Below are 17518 nucleotides of genomic sequence, written 5' to 3'. Positions count from 1 at the left end.
AAGAATACAAAAAACTTCCCTTGAAATCTTTAAAATGGGATGGATTTTGTCATTTTTTTTAATCTCAAAGACTTCTCAGAGCAGTTCAGCTATCAACTTAATGACTAATTTTCTTCTTTAAAGCCCCACAAATCCCAGATTCTATTAATCTGTTACAGTATTTCAGAATGAGTCAGCATTTAAAAAGTCATAAGACTTTCTTGCTCCTACATATATGAAACTTTAGGGAAAAAGCTTTATGAATTGTTTTAATCTTTTGAATGAAATTTGTAGTTACTACTTAAAAGTACTTACAGTTTTATTTTATGATACATAGTTTTTCTTTCAAAAGGAACAGTGTCATAATACTAAGGACAAAGCAACTTTAAAAATAAATATGTGGGCAGGGGATGGGCAAAATGGGTGAAGTGGAGTGGGAGATAAAGGGTTCCAGTTATGGAATGAATAAATCATGGGAATAAGAGGTACAGCATAGGGATTATAATCAATAATATAATAGTGTTGTATGGTAACTGATGGTAGCTACACTAGTGTGAGCCTAGCACAATGTATAGAGAAGTTGAATCACTATGTTATATGTGTAAACCTAATGTTAACATTGCCTGTCAGCTATATTCGAAGAAAAAAAAATTAATTAAAAAAATGAAGTTTTACAAACAGTAAAAATAAAAGGGGGAAAAAAGCCTGGTTCTTTTACTACTTTCATTATGTTCCATTAAGTGAGATGGTCCAGAAGAAGAGTAGAAATATATAATATTCATCATCAAGCCATACATTTTAAAGTATGTGATTTTGAAAGGGGTAGAGACTCTGTCTGAAACAGAAACAGAAACAGAATATAGTTTCTGCTAATGCAGTTTCTAATATTCACCCCTTTCCAGAATATACTTTCATGTCCATGACATATTTGAAGAACATTTTAGTATTTATTGCACTATATATAACAATCTCCTTCAGCTTTTATAAGATATTACCAAAAAGGAAAAGAGAAGCAACTACTAAGAAACTTAGGTGCATGGATTTTTTATGCCTGTAGATTTTAAACATTTTTTAAAGATTAAACATTTTTACATTTCCTATCATATTTCTTTTATAGTGCCTGTATCGGCCATGCCTTTCATCTATATATAATTCTTTGCTTATGACCTTCACAGATACCACCCAAATGCATTTTTTCCAACACTCAGCTAGGTAGCTCACTTAGTGGGCATGCCTGACTCACTTTCTTAATATTTTTCTCTTTAAAGATCCATCAGGAGAAAAATTTTCATTGATCTATTTAGTATTTAAAATGTAAAAGATCATTTATTCTCACTTTGACCCATGCCGGCCTTTTTCCTATGCAAATACTAAACGCAAAGCACTGTGGCTTTCCATTAATTTTTTTCTTTTTTTCCTCAGGTGCTTTCTGTAGTATTTTATTTTTAAGCCACAAAAATCAAAATTAATGGTTCATAAATTCATGCTTATGAAATTAGGATTTTTAAAGTTTTTAAGGTCTTTTTTATGGCTTTATAAAATTGAATTTTTTGTTTGTTGTATGGTACTATTGCTAAAAGTTATTAATGGTACTTAATTTATTCAACACTGTGCTAAAAATGTATGCCCTATTGTCAGCTGTTAAGGGAAGATAGAGACCAGAGACTGATTTTGAATGGATATGATACAGAAGAGGAGAAAGAGAGACACTAAGTTTTAATACTTGTTTCAGTTCAGTGAATACATTTTTTGCCAGTATCACTAGATGGCAGGCTGTGCCTTGGAATGGTTAGTCTTTTGAGGGAAGGTTGAGTAGGTTAATCCAGCTCTTTCAGCACTTTTTATGTGTTTCTAGACTGATTTACGAGAATAAAAAGTAGTATATAGTATTAAGTGCATTTGTAACACACATTTGTTGCAAGGATTCAGGTCACAGCCTTTGCAATGCAAGGGTGTATCATTCTGGGATGTGCACAGTCAAGATTATGATATTTACAACCCTTTACTTTATAGACTGAAGAAGTCATACTTAAAATGATGCATTTTCCACTTTAAATCATTGCACTTTTTGTTTTTTCCTGTGGTGCAGGTGATTTGGATTATTACTGGTTGGATCCTGCCACGTGGCATAGCCGGGAAACATCACCTATTAGTTCGGTAAGCTTTCTGCAAAGCAAAAGTTTGGAGCTTAGGGACAAAATGTGCTGTTCATTGTCCTATGTTCGATGTATGATAGATGGCAATCTTAGTTTTAAGAGAGAAAATGTTCATTTCATTTAAGGCAGTGCAGTTTAGAAGAGAAATAGAAAACAATTATTAAATGATGAGTATATATAAATGAGATATTATTTGGTTAAAGGTATCAACATTAACAACTCAAAATACAGGTTCAGTTTTCTTTCTATAGCAGATATATTTTAAATTTCAATTTATTTCAGATCAATCTTCGAGAGATTTACTAAGTTGCTGACAACTTTTTGAACTATTTAGTTTAAGAGTCTACCACAAATAAAATGTAGCTGTCAATGCAAATTGTTGTAAGCCTAGAATAGAACCCACCAGAATAAAGAATTCCCTCGAGAGTACCTTTAACTGAGGAAATCACATCATGCTACAACCAATGATTATGTGTTTATAGGAAAGAAAACAACTTATCTTTTTTTAACTCTGTTTATGTTTTAATAGCATCCTGTAACGTGGCAACCATCTAAAGAGGGGGACAGATTAATTGGACGTGTTATTCTTAACAAGAGAACGACCATGCCCAAAGAATCAGGTGCATTACTGGGTCTGAAGGTAAGTATGCTGTTTTAAAGTGTTTCTTAAAGCTGGAGCACAGTGTGGGCTGTGTTCAACAAAGTTTCTGACAATGATTCCTCTCTTCTCTAGAATACAGTCCTCCTAGTGAATATATTTGTTTATATATTGATATCTTATGGTAGATTTAGTGTTTTTATCTAGGTTAATATTTTAAAATCATTGTATTAATATGACATACAGATGTGTTAGGAAACTGCCATAACAAAGAGGAAAATAAAGAATTTTTATCTGAGTATAAAGTTCAAGGACGATTTTTACATTAAAAAGGTTTTAATGGATGGTAGTAAAGTTAGATAATGTGAACTGCATAATTTTATTGTAACTTGACAAGTAACATAAAACATCATTAAAGAGATTGTTTCCTAAGTAAAATAGAATTTATGGTAATACCAAGAGAGTAAAATGTATCTTTTAAAAATATTAACTGACTTCCAACAGATATAATGAAAAACTAATTAATTACAAAAGATTATGTTTTATTATAGGAAAAAAATACACATACATGTTTTATTTTACTATGTTTGTGTGCATGTGTATCTTAAATCACCTAGTTTTGTTTGCATTCAGAAACTTAGGGAAGCATTCAAAGATGGGCTTTAAAATTATTTACCAAGCTACTGTATTATAATTGTGTGATAGTTTGACCTCTTCAAAACTATTGACTGTTAATCTAACTAAAACCTCTCTTCAGTTAATGCACTAAATAATATCACCTTATTAACTGAGGGTTGCCGGGGGGTGGAGGTAGGGAGAGGGTGGTTGGGTTATGGACACTGGGGGAGGTATGTGCTATGGTGAGTGCTATGAAGTGTGTAAACCTGGCAATTCACAGACCTGTACCCCTGGGGCCAATAATACATTACATGTCAATAAAAAATAAAAAATTATAATATCACCTTATTGGTTATTGCCATTAATTTTTCTTGCTGCGAGATAATTCTGATCACCTCCACTAATGGGCATGTCCTAAAGAATTATGGATCAGCATCAAGCTTTGAGAATATGCCTTTCACTTTTAATTACATATACTTAGCAACTGCATTGGGAGGAATTAAACTTAGAAACTTTCAGATGTATTTAATTTTAGTTACAATGAAAAAGCCACATAAAAGTGTTAAATATTCAGTAATATAACTCAGACTTCATGAGTTAGATTAAAATACATATATATTTCGGATGAAGTCAGTCAGATGGTTGTAGCAGGGATAAACTTAGGCTATTACTCATTGTACTGTAGTAAATTGCTTCCTCAAAGTAGCCTATTCTTGGTTTGAATCCATCATCTTTATGTCTTAGACCTGTATTCTACTAATGTTATACACAAGAGATAACTGATGTAACAATGCAGCATCATGTGCATATGGAACTGTAATTCAAATGGTAGGTATGAATTTTGAAGGTAAAGGAAAATGAACCCTAATGTAAACTGTGTCACACAGTAAGTAGGGAAGACCTGGCACTTCTCTTATAAGAATATACATTACTCATGGTCCCCCTGCATTGTTAGGTCAATATAAGTAATTAGTATATGAACTTTGATAGGACCTATGGTCATCTCAAATATAATGAGAAGTTTTCTTTTTAAAACTACCCTGCCAGTCCGCGGGGTGCCTGGACAGCTCAGTTGGTTAAATGTCTATTTTTTTTTTTAAGATTTTATTTATTTATTTGAGAGAGAGAGAGGACAAGACCAGGGGGAGGAGCAGAGGGAGGCTGCCGCAGCTTGATCTAGGACCAATCTCAGGACTGATCCCAGGACCCCGGGGTCACAGCTTGAGCCCAAGGCAGCCGCTTAACCATCTGAGCCACCCAGGCACCCCAGATGTCTGACTCTTGATCTCAGCTCAGGTCTTGATCTCAGGATCATGAGTTCAAGCCCTGTGTTGGGGGACTACCTAGAAAAAAACAAAACAACAACAACAAAAAAACAAACCCCCAAACAAACAACAAACAAATATACTGCCACTTGTTTAATCAAAAATATGTTTCATGCTCTATGGTGAGTGCTGTGAAGTCTGTAAACCTGGTGATTCACATACCTGTACCCCTGGGGCTAATAATACACTGTATATTTATAAAATAATTTTTAAAATTATAAAAAAATATGTTTCAGTTTATTAATACACCTACACTCAATCCTAAATACATTGTAAAAGACTGTAGGAGTAATTCCTCAAAGTAATAAACTTATGTTCTGATATGAGTTTTGGGCACTTATAAGTGTATTATTATCCAGGTTGTTGGAGGAAAAATGACTGACTTAGGACGCCTTGGTGCCTTCATCACCAAAGTAAAGAAGGGTAGCCTTGCAGATGTAGTTGGACACTTAAGAGCAGGTAAAGTTTCTTTTTAACATTTAAACAGTGTGTACTCCTTGCATGAATTGGTGGTTTTCAATTTGGGGTAAGTTACATATGAATCAATTAAATTTTAACTAACTAATTTTAGTGCATGAATAAAGACTTTTGTCCTGGTGTAGGTATTTACTGATTGCAGTAATAGACAATGATACATCAGTAGCAGTTTGGAGAGAGTAAGTTTAGGAATCTTTTTTTTTTTTATTTTATTTGTTTAAAAATAGATACAAATGCTGCAGGATTCCTAGTTTTTGTAGATGGCTGCATAATGTTGCCACAAAAATCCAAAACAATTTATTCTTAGAGAAAAAATAATATCACTACTTAATTCTTTAGTTTATATCTTAAACTATTAGAATTGCTAAAGGTTTTCACAGTGGTCCCAAAACACTTGTCAGTAGTAGTTTTTAGTAAAATACAATCATCATCACATTTCTTACACATATGATGTAATAAAATATTTGTTAATTTAATTGTGGCATGTATTGTACTCATGCAGGTGTGCTAATTCTTGGTACTTGGAAATTTACCTCCTGTTGCTCTGTAACCTTAACGTGATCTAATAAAATCATTTAATATATTCAGATATACCATATTCAGTAGCAGCATACTTTAAAATCTATTTTTGTTAAATTGTTTATTCTTCATTTTAGTTAAAATCATATTAACATATTTTTTTCTGGTTTACTTCACAGTTTAGTAGAAACCTTTTGGTTGGAGTGTCTGCTTATGCATTTGAAAGATAATTATAGTGAAAACAGAAAAAGCTAAACTGTAGAATTGAGGATTAGTAACCCATAGCACATAGAAAGAGAACATTTCTAGGCTGTTTTCAATTTTTATACCTTAAGACTGTAATAACTGAGACTTTTAGAAAAGTGTTTTATAACTGTTAAAGACATTTTTGTTGTAATCAATTACCAGGCTATCAGTTCAAAATCATTTAGGTTTTTTCTTTGATAGAGACTTCCTATCAGGTGTTGTATAGAGAGAAAAATCAAATCAGAGAGTTTTATCCATCTGCAATACATACGGCTTTGAAGATGTATAGAGGTACAGTGCACTGTTGTTTACTATCAGGGACTAGTTATGAAACTAGTTAGAAAATAACTCAATCAGCAGTTACTATGTCAATAAACTGAGTCTTTGCTTGTTCAAAGACTGAAAAATCAGCCTTAGAAAGTGAAAATCCCTTTTAAAAAAGTATAAATCCCTTAAATCAATGTAATGCTCTAATTTTACTATAGAAATCTGAATTTGTTGGGGTGCCTGAGTGGCACAGTCATTAAGCGTCTGCCTTTGGCTCAGGTCATGATCCCAGGCTCCTGGGATCAAGCCCCATATTGGATTCCCGGCTTGGCAGGAAGCCTGCTTCTCCCTCTCCCACTCCCCCTGCTTGTGTTCCCTCTCTAGCTGTGTCTCTCTCTGTCAAATAATAAATACAATCTTTAAAAAAAAAAAAAAAAGAAGAAATCTGAATTTGCAAATCAGATTATAAACATAATAGCTTTTGATTTTGTCTTTGTATTTTAATTAAAGATTATGTAAGAGAGTCAGTAAAGAGTTTTTTTCTATGTAAATAACACTTAGTGTGCCTAGAGCCTGAGAAACTTAAATCTAAATGCTAAAGCTCAGCTTAAATAAGTATAAAACATACAAGTGGACTTTTCACTTCAAGCAATTGATGCATTTGAAAAAATTATTTTAATAAATTAAATCATATATTCTGTTTGATATACATTGTCATTTAGGGATGATTTTCCTTCTGTTTGCATATAAGACCATTGGCCTATGCAATGCTGTGTTTATTAGAGTGACCTTTGCTCCGCATTTGCATTGTTGCTTTAATCTTGCCTTAACTTTCTGTACTGCTTCTTTCCCTTAAATCCATGCACTGTGCCACAATTTGTTTAATCATCAAAAGCACAAAGTTGACGCTGACATGCTCCTTATTAAAGCCTTTCACTGTCTCCCCCTCTTCATTTGCTTAAGTCAAAGCTCTGTAGTTCTGTTCTCTGCTATCCAGCCATTAATCCATTCACCTTACCTTCTGCCATGGCAGTCTGCCTACATGTCGTTGGCAAGCTGCCCGTTTCTGAGACCTGGTCCATGCCTCTTGTCTACCTGGCTGCTTCTCTGCTCTGTGCTGTGCGTGTTGAAGTCCTTTCCACCCTTCAAAACACATCTAAAGTTGCCTTAATTCTAAAGTGTTTCCTGATACCTCACCTGGAACAGTAACTAATTACTATCTCCCTACCTCTTACCTTCTACTTCTATTACTCCTATCATTGCATATAGCATTTTAGTAAAGATAACCATTCCTCTGTTTCTCCCCCACAAAATGTAAGGACAGAGGAAATCTCCTTTTCATCTTTGCATCATCATATTCTACATCTCTGCCTGAAGAGATTATCCACATAAAAATAAATATTGTTTAAAAAAACCCAGCCACCTTCTAGTTTAGGAGGTATTGATTTGTAAATAAATGCATGTATTAAGTTAATATGGTGTTAAAAGTTATGCTTCCAGGTTGCTGTCTATAAAGAGGAGAATTTTATAATTCAGTGCTTTTGCAAAATGTTGACTGCAGCTCATTACTGGGTAGTTACATTAATTTAATGGTTTGTATCCATTTTTTAAAAAATTGAGATAGAACATGATAAAATAAGGGATATCAGGGTAAGTACTGTTTGAGAAAATATTTTTTCGTATACACACACACACATACATATATATACTCACATGATGTAAACTTTATTTCTTTTCTCGGTCAAACAAATTTAAATGACTGAATATATTTTAAATTTATAATTATATTTTATTTCTTTTTAAAAAATGAAATATATTCATCGCCTATTTAAAAAACCTTGCTGGATAACTTCTCAGGTCAAACTATTAGATGTCATTTAACTATTGATACTAAGCATACTCTTACAAACCAAAGCAGCGTCATATGCTTAAAAAAATTTTTTTTTTGATTTTTGAGTAAGCCAGCATTTGGGAAAAAGTACTTTAAAATAGTTCTAGCAAAACAAATTTTTTCTACTTCCTTTCGTAGATGGACCTAAAAACAAAGTTTTCATGCTTACAATTAGCTTCATATGTATAACGGTCATATTGATTCATTAGTTCAACCTATATTTCCTTAGCTACTAAAATGTTACAGGCACTAAGAATAAAAAAATGAGCAGAAACAAAACAAATTAAGACACCTCAAAGTGTCCTTGAGTTTGGGATATTTTGGCAGAGCCTGCCATTGTGAATCGACGGGTACTGTGCAGAGAACCATTTAGGATCTAAAATTGCTCTAAATATTCATGAAAATAAATAATTTTTCCCAAATGATCTATGGTGACAAGTCTAATTAAAATATCAACAATAAGTATTAGCTCATGTATTTTAACATCCTATTATTCTCCTTGATTAATCTTAGAATATTTAACCAATTAATGAGTACTATATTTTTTATTATTATAAAATATTTCTTCATTTTATTTTAATGCTCACAATATATAATATGTATAGAATGTGTGTGTTATGAACATCTGGAAGTGGGTTAACTGTCATGCAACAGTTCTACATCTGCTTGCTTTGTAACTTTGCCATAGCTACCTGCGTTGCCCTATGGGTATGAACTCAAATCCTTTCATGCATTTTTATTCTGTTGTGTGTCTGGTAAAGACAATGAAGCATGACTCATAATTGGAAAATTCATGCTAATAAATGTTAATTGCTATTTCAACCAAAAACAAAGCAGGATTTACGCAGAGTTCAATAAGAATCTTTCACATATAGAGCCGCCTGCATTTATTATACGGAGGACATGCTGCTAATTATTATTTTTTAATGTTTCCAAATAGGCTGTGCTAATTCCATCCCATAGCATGAGATTATTTTTTATATTATTTCTGGTATATTTCAAAAGATAAAGGTAGTTTTTGTATTGTACTGTTTCCTGTGACCAGTAATATTCTATGGGGGAAAGAAAAAAGGAAAAAAAAAAAAAGAAAGAAAGAAAGAAGAAAAGAAAAAAGTGTTTAGAAGAACCATTTAGCTGACATTATATGTCAGTCAATTTGCTTTTGAGAGCAGGGTCTAGACAATTAAACTATTTGTATATGTTTTGCATTTCTTTGTTAAAAAAAGAGAAAAGATAAGAAAAAAAGAAACAGAATATATAAGGTAAAAAAATACCCTTTTTTTTAAATTCAAGGGGATGAAGTTCTAGAATGGAATGGTAAACCCCTGCCGGGAGCTACAAATGAAGAAGTTTACAACATTATTTTAGAATCAAAATCAGAACCTCAAGTTGAAATTATTGTTTCAAGGCCTATTGGGTAAGGCTAAAAAAACTTACTTCTTAAGTTTAGTAAATTACATGTATTAGCAGGGTTTTAAAAAGAAGTTTATACATTTATACAGTACATGTTAACATGGATAGTTTTTTCTTCAATTATGGGCATACATTTTAGATTTTTAAAATTTCTTAATTTTTTAAACTTGAATGCTGAATTTTCTTCACTACATTTTAGAAGCTCCACATTTAACACTTGTAATATCAAAAAATATTGATACTTTTTTTCAGAAGTGAACTATAAACTAAAAATATTTTCTTTTAATGACAAAACTGTTTATTTTAGTAACTCTTACTTAATGAGTAGTATTTCCTTAAAGAGAGTCACTAACAAACTTGTCTTTTTATGGTATTTAAAATAGTAATTGTCTCATATCTACATGAACTTTTTATTATTTTACTAAGAATAGAATATTTTTTCTATATTTTTACCCATGGGTAGTGCCAATTTTTATTTAGAATCAAGCAAGTGTGAAATATTTTAACTTTTTAGTTGGTCATAATAATTGGCATAGTATTTTTTTAAACTTCAATTTTTAGCATAATTATCTACAGCCAATGGGATATTTTTTATATTTGTGCATAAAGTTCCCCACATCATTAGCTTTTCCTGAATAGTCCACAAAGTCCAAATATTCTTTTTGCCAGGCTGTCACTTTTTGGAAGGCATTTAAAATTGTCTCATTATAGTTGGCTTGATGTTTAAATATATTTTTGGAAATAATTCCCTCTTTCCCTTATTCTCTAAAATATTGTAGAGCCATTAGTTCAAGACTTTTTATGTTGAAAAAGTAATAGCCTTAAATTTTTGTTGTCCTCATGTATATATGTCAATGCAAAACATACAAGAAAATATAGTTATCCTAATTTTCAAAGGACTGAAACTGTATTATCATATATTTCAAAGAATAATATATATAAACTCTAAAATAAAAGCAAGATTATAAACAATTTTAAGTGGTGATTATTAATAGTAAACATTGAAGACATTTGCAAAAGTATTGTACATTTCCATGCAGATTTTTAAAAAATAGCAACACTATATAATTTATTCTAGTTTTACATGACATGTGTTCTAGTGCTCAGGTAAATATGAGGCTGGAAAAGAGGTAAGTAAATTGGAAAATGAATCAAAGTATAAAAATAAATTAAAATCAAGCATTGTACACATTGCCAAATACTTTCAGATATGTAGAGGTTTAAAAGTAATCAGCTAAAATATTGATTCATGGTAACTTTAAAAAAACTAACAGACAATTAAAGTGGACTGGAATAACAATTTCATTATTTTTACTTTTGTATGAAAATAATTTAAAAGGTAATAATCTGCATAGCCAAATCCTAAATTGTCGTGGATTATGGAATTCAAAGAAATATGGAATGCAAAGACTGTATTTAAATAAAAATCAAATCTGGTATCAACCTTCCAGTTAATAGAAAAATTATTAGACTCCTAGAAGAACAATTCTAGCTGTACTTAATAATTATGTTTAATGTAGTTCTGTGACTAATTTAAAGCAGGAAGCAATATTTATTCATAGTTTAGTGGCATAGTAATTCCATAAATCATTCCAAATATAACTTATGTGCACATTGATCAGCATGGTCTAAGAAACATCAGCCATCTGCAGTATTGACTAGTTTTACCAACCTACGAAATGTAATAGTCTTGGCATTTGTGCTTATAATTGGTATCAGAACTATTCTATTATCTTACTTATGAGTAGAATGAGTAGAACTAATTAAGAAGTCTTGTTTGTAAACATATAAATTTATGCCTAAAAATATTACTGAGGCAATTAACATTAATAAATTTGATTCAAAATCACCTTAAAGTGTTTTTTTTACAACTTCTCCATCTTTCTTAAACAGACATATAAAATCCAAAGCTTGTGCCTGGTTTTAGAGTTCCATTCTAATTTCCGTAATTGACTTCCAGGCTGGTTTTCAAAGTTGTACTATCTAAAAAATTATTCTTTCTAGATTTTCTTAAAAATCTACTTTTATTTGCCTAGATGAATTTAGAAGAAGGTAACAGAAGATAAACGGTTTCTTGGGTCTTAGGTATTGAAGATTAGTTTCTTAATTATCATATGAAATATTTTATATAAAACATTAGTTGTTCAAAAATTTGTAATAAAATGTATTTATAAAATACACAACACAGGATGTATTATGTTTGTAAGAAGTATAATATTATAGGTATGAAAATTACTTTGCACAAAACAAGTGAAAATGAGAAGTCAGGAAAATAAACTTGTTTTTATTTGTGTTCCCCCCCAAAAAGTACAAAGAAAAGTCAAAGTGAAGTTAGGTCACAGGTAAGTGGTTAGAAATTCTTAAATAATACTCTATCATTATTCTAATAATTCTGTCAGTCCTAGCTAACGCCAGTCCGCTTTAATATGTCATATTAATACTTGCATATTATTAATATCCTTAAACTGATATTAAACTATCTTTGAAAAACCAGAGGTAAAGTAGTTCTTTGTAGTACACTTCCCAAACCAAGCTGGTCCAGGGTGCTTAAGGTCACAGTGGATAATGGATTAAGCTGAGGTTATAGTAAACATTTATTCAGAGTAATTTGTGAGTGTGACAGGAATGGGTGTTCTCACAAGTCACTTTCTAATCATACAGTGAATGGCCATATATTTAGCTAACTTCAGTATAGAGATATAAATCTCTATATAGGGTTATATATGTGTATATGAATTATGTATTCACATATATAAAATATTTTAGCTTTTTTGTTGCAAGCTTGAACCATTTTTAATTTCCAAAGCAGCTCATCCTTTTTATTTTATTAACTTTGCCCATGATATTCACCATATTATTTTATTATCAAGAAATATTTTCATTCCTTTCATTCAGTAAACTCTTTCAGATGTGTTTGTAAAACATATTACTGATTTGTAAAATATGTGTCATTTTGATTTTCTAGAATTGAAATAAAATATTACCTTTAACATTTTTTTATTTCCAAAACTTGCTGTTTTGGTAGTAAAAATATTGTGGTAATTTTAGCCACAATATTAGTCTGATTGTTGTCATGTTGAAGTGTTTTGCTGTTAAATATATAAAAACTTATTTTTACTACAGTTTGTGTGTGTGTGTGTGTGTGTGCATGTGTGTGTGGTATTTGACATCTGTGCACCTTAGTAATTGCCTTGATAGTAACTCCTGTCCATTCCCACCTGTAAAGACCCAAAAGGATTGTTCACACCACTGAAATAAAATGTGGTTGTGATTGCCTCAGGCAGGGTAATTTAGCAATAGGATTTTCACCATACCCTATTTCTTTTAGTGACATTCCACGGATTCCTGAGAGCTCCCATCCTCCACTGGAGTCCAGTGAGTATAAGATTTATTTGTTGTTATAATATGTATTGAATGAAATTGAAGAATAAAGATTTATCATTTGCTTTAGTTATTTGATATGAATGAATTGGTATTACTATATTAAGGTTATCTCCAGTGATATCTGAAGTTGGCAACTGTGACAAACAATCATTGGAAACCCAAAGCTCTACTTTAAGATTTTTCCTTTTCTACTTTTTATTTATTTATTTTTTTTATGGCTATCCAAAAATATTAACTGGCAGTACCCTCTGCATCGTAACAGGACCCTCACAGAGCTCAATTAATAAACCAGTACTAGCTATGTTTGCTGTAGGTAAAAATGTATTGTGGTACCGGATTATTCATTCTGTTTGGTAATTAGACTGAGCTAGACTTCTAGTTAGGAAATGAGCATGTTAACAGATATTTTAAAAGCAGCATAATGTAAACACTGATATAGTATGTGAGTAATGAATCACTGAATTCTACTCCAGAAACCAGTAATGCACTGATGTTAACCACCTAAAATTTAAATTAAAATAATAATAACAGAATTTAAAAAATAAAAATAATAGAAAAATTAAACTGGTATCGTGGAAATGAGTGGGTGGAGTAGAGGTGAAGTTCAGTGGGCATAAGAGAGTCAGGAGACAGTGAGGCTAGAGGGTTGAATTATCTACATAGCCATTAAAGGCATTCCAGGTGAAAGAAGATGACAGTGTGTGCAGTGAAGTCTAGATAGGTAAGGAGGTGAAAGTGATGTAGATATTTACTCTGCAATGGATTGGCATTAACTTCACAATACCTTGGGCTTGATGAGCAAGCATTCTTATGTAACCCATTTATGGAGATATAAAGTACAAGTGATTTGAGAGGAAAACAAGTGTTCATAGTTATAAGGAGGTAGAAAATATGTGAATGGGATAGACAAGGATCTGCATATCAAATGCAGACCAGTATGCACACCTGCTGGAGATGAGCCCATATTTGGATTTGAGCTTTCTGATAACTAATACAAAGAGGGAAATGGGACCTGTTGCGTAATTTATAGCTAATACTATTTAAAAATAAACTGTTATATTACAAACAAATTGATTATTAGAAGCAACAGTGTTCTTGTACTAGGACCCAAGAAAAAAATTATTCTAAGGATATTTGAAAAAAGAAACATAGTAACAAAGAATTTTATAGAATTCTATCTTGAAGGCTTTGGAGAGCACAGAGTGATGGTATGTGGCTTAACTTAGACTTAATTTGTGTGTATAGGAAAAAGTGTGTGGATCACACTCTGTGTGAAGGTGAAGTAGGTCTCTTGTGCTAAATCACTGGAGATAGCGTTCTCAGCCATTCAAGAGATTCATTTTTAAGATCAAAACTGAGATAGATGGGGGCAAGGGGATGCATAGGCGGTTCAGTAGGTTAATTGTCTTACTCTTGGTTTTGGCTCGGGTCATGATCTCAGGGTCATGAGATCAAGCTCCATGCTGGGCTCCCCACTCAGTGAGGAGTCTGCTGGAGATTTTCTCCCTCTCCCTCTGCTTCTCCCCCAGCTCCTGCACACACACTCTCTCAAAATAAATAAATACATCTTAAAAAAAAAAAAAAACTAAGATAGATGGTAAATCTTATTTTAAAAGGAATGAATTCTAGGCTTAGATGTGGCTCATAAATTATATGTGCATTCATTTTAATTTCAGCAAGGACAGTTCATAATGGATGATACTTTAGCCAAGATAATTAAAATAACAGGCATCATCTTTCTTATCACTAAAGCATGGAAGCCTTTACCTATATGGGAGGTTATGCCAGAACCTAAACTATACAAATATCCCCCAGAAATATATAAAACCAATATTACATTGGAGCAAATAAATATAAAATTTAATTATATCTTTTAAATCCTTTAAAACAGGCAATTAACCAAAGAAGACCATATGATAATTTTCTGTGACTATCCAATTAAAAGTAGATTCTACTCATATTGATGGTATTGAATTATAGTTTTATACAAATAACAGGTACATTTAACATTTCATAAAAAATATTCTCACATACTTATTATAATGGGTCACTAAAAATTACTTAATTTTTTTCTCATTTTAGGTTCAAGTTCCTTTGAATCTCAGAAGATGGAAAGGCCTTCCATTTCTGTTATTTCTCCAACAAGTCCTGGAGCCCTAAAAGATGCCCCACAAGTCTTGCCAGGACAACTTTCTGTATGTATTTTTCACACATGTTGGAGACCACTAGTCTTTGCTCACTGTTCTGAATCTGTCCTTAAAAATGAAGGGACATTTGTCCTTTAAATGTCCCCCCAAATTTGAAGTCTGTCCTTCAGATATATGTCTTATATTTAACACCATAGTCTATTTCACAATTTTTGCATGTATTTATTAAATTTAGATTAGTCTTTATTTATATATTTATTTGAAAATATTTGTTGAGTGTCTACAGTGTACCCAGGTATTGTAAACATTCAATGATAAATAACAACATAAGTAGATAAAACACCCATTATGTTTTGTGTGCTTTATAAAAGTTTCTAAGGTAGGTAGTTGGTTCAACATGATCAACTCTGAAGGTCATGTTCCACTCACTTAACACCCTTATGAGCCTGGAGCCTGAAAAAAATTCTTTTAAAAATACCTGTTTTAACTTCTTGAGTTATTTGGTGAAATACTTCGTTTCTGGTATCAATCAAAAAAACTACAGTTTTTCTTACTGTTGCTTAATATATGATGTGGAGAAAGCCAGAGTAAAGAAACTATGGCAAACCATTATGAAATGCCACATCTATGCAGATTATGGTAGAAGACAGGACATTTATATTCATAAAGAAAACTTGCTTTAAACTATTCTCTAAATAGTTTACTTTTTCTCCTTTGGTAACATGTGGGTTTCTATAGTCTGTTTTTGCTACTCTCTTCTTGGCATTTAATTAAACACAGAAGGTAACTGTAAGCTTGCTGTTATTTTTAAAACCGTTCCTGGTTTTAACTTCTATTTTTAGTAAATTAAATACCTTTTTATAGTCCTTTCTGTTTATTTTATCTGCGCTGCCCCGTGTGTGTGTGTGTGTGTGTGTGAATCTCTCATATACTCCACCAGTATTTTAGGAGGGATAAAAATCTGTTTTGGTTTTATAAAAAACACATCGCTATTATTAATTGAGAACAGAGATATGGATTCATATGGATTCAGGTTTGAATCTTTAATCTGCCCTGTACTATGAAAGACCAGTCATGTTAAATTAGTTTATTTTTTATAATAACTTTTAAATATGTTCAGTGTATTCCCTTTAGATAACTTTGCTCATAGTTCTTACTCAACCAATAAACTAACTTATAAATTAAAAAATAGTAATCTGAACATTGATCACTGCCAGCACAAATACTATATTGACTGCTGAAGTTCTGGTTTTTAGGAGTTTGATGATATTTTAGGGTGCTGTTTTCCCATTTTTCTTTATTCAAACTATTATGGAATCTTAGTAGCAATATCATTATTTGGCCTTCACTTTGTCGAAGGTATATAATGACCCTTTCCTGCCTTCCTCGTTCTTTTCCCCTTCTCTATTACAGGTTAATTATAAAAATTAAATGAGGAAAAAAAAAACCCAGAAAACAGCAGTACCTGGTGTAAAGGAGGCCCACAGTAAATATGTTTCCTGACTGCTACCAAATCACTTGTGTAAATTGCTTATTCATTAAACCTCATTTCAACACGTAGGGTACTACAAAATGTATTTAGCTACACCAAAATCATTAAGTCATTTATAATCACCAAACACTGGCACTTAGCACTTAAAGACAAGGATAATTATTTTAATATTCCCTTCTTCCTTTACCCTTTTATAAAATTTACATCAGTTTTATTTTCATAACCTGATATGAGAGAGTATAACACTATAGGCTTGCCCATTGTAAGTCATATTTAAAATACATAAAGAGAAAAGTCAAGTCATAAGTGGTTATGCTTTCAATTTAGAATTCTTTTCAGAAATAGTATTTATAATTATAATTTAAAAGTTCTTCAAAAATGGTTTTAGTATTTTTTTTAAGAATTGTAATACTTCATGATTTTACCAATAATTCCTTTCTTTGTTGATCTTAGGTGAAGTTGTGGTATGATAAAGTGGGACACCAGCTGATTGTAAATGTTCTTCAAGCAACAGATTTACCGACTAGAGTAGATGGGCGTCCCAGGAATCCCTATGTGAAAATGTATTTTCTTCCAGATAGAAGGTAGTGAATAATTTCAGAAAAAATATGCAAAAATTCTTAGTAATAAAAAAGGTACAATACCATCTCCTGGGATATAGTTTTATTTAGTTTTAAAGCCTTATCAAGGTAATATTGTTATACAAAAAATTGCACATAATTAATGTGTACATTTTGATGAGTTTGAACATAAGCATATGCACACCTGTGATACTATTTTAAAATATAATAAATCATTCTCTGTAAGGGAATAAACTATGTTCTCCCTGAAAAAAAAAATCCCTCAAGCTTTATATATGTTTTAAAAAATGATGTTACCAGTTTAAAAATTTTTCATTACCTTGTTTATACACCTATTCGCCTTGGATAGCTATACATCATTTAGAATGTACCTTTGTGTATATATACCTATTATCATAACTGCTGCTTACATTATAGTTAAAATT

The 17518-nt window shown here is 31.6% G+C and overlaps 1 protein-coding gene across 49 annotated transcripts in view; it reads left to right on the top strand.

Moving 5' to 3' along the window:
* RIMS1 (regulating synaptic membrane exocytosis 1) overlaps positions 1-17518 on the top strand; it is a 507054-nt gene that overhangs the window by 334223 nt on the left and 155313 nt on the right. For all 49 annotated transcript variants that reach the window (XM_047733117.1, XM_047733121.1, XM_047733163.1 and 46 more), the window contains 7 exons: positions 2069-2136; positions 2665-2775; positions 5036-5135; positions 9370-9493; positions 12818-12864; positions 14956-15068; positions 16966-17096. In XM_047733117.1, coding sequence (XP_047589073.1) covers positions 2069-2136; positions 2665-2775; positions 5036-5135; positions 9370-9493; positions 12818-12864; positions 14956-15068; positions 16966-17096 — 694 coding nt within the window. The remainder of the gene's footprint in view (positions 1-2068; positions 2137-2664; positions 2776-5035; positions 5136-9369; positions 9494-12817; positions 12865-14955; positions 15069-16965; positions 17097-17518) is intronic.

The sequence above is a fragment of the Lutra lutra genome, chromosome 6 (genome assembly GCF_902655055.1).
Source record: "Lutra lutra chromosome 6, mLutLut1.2, whole genome shotgun sequence".
Classification (NCBI taxonomy): domain Eukaryota; kingdom Metazoa; phylum Chordata; class Mammalia; order Carnivora; family Mustelidae; genus Lutra; species Lutra lutra.
This window is presented reverse-complemented; position numbering and strand designations above follow the sequence as displayed.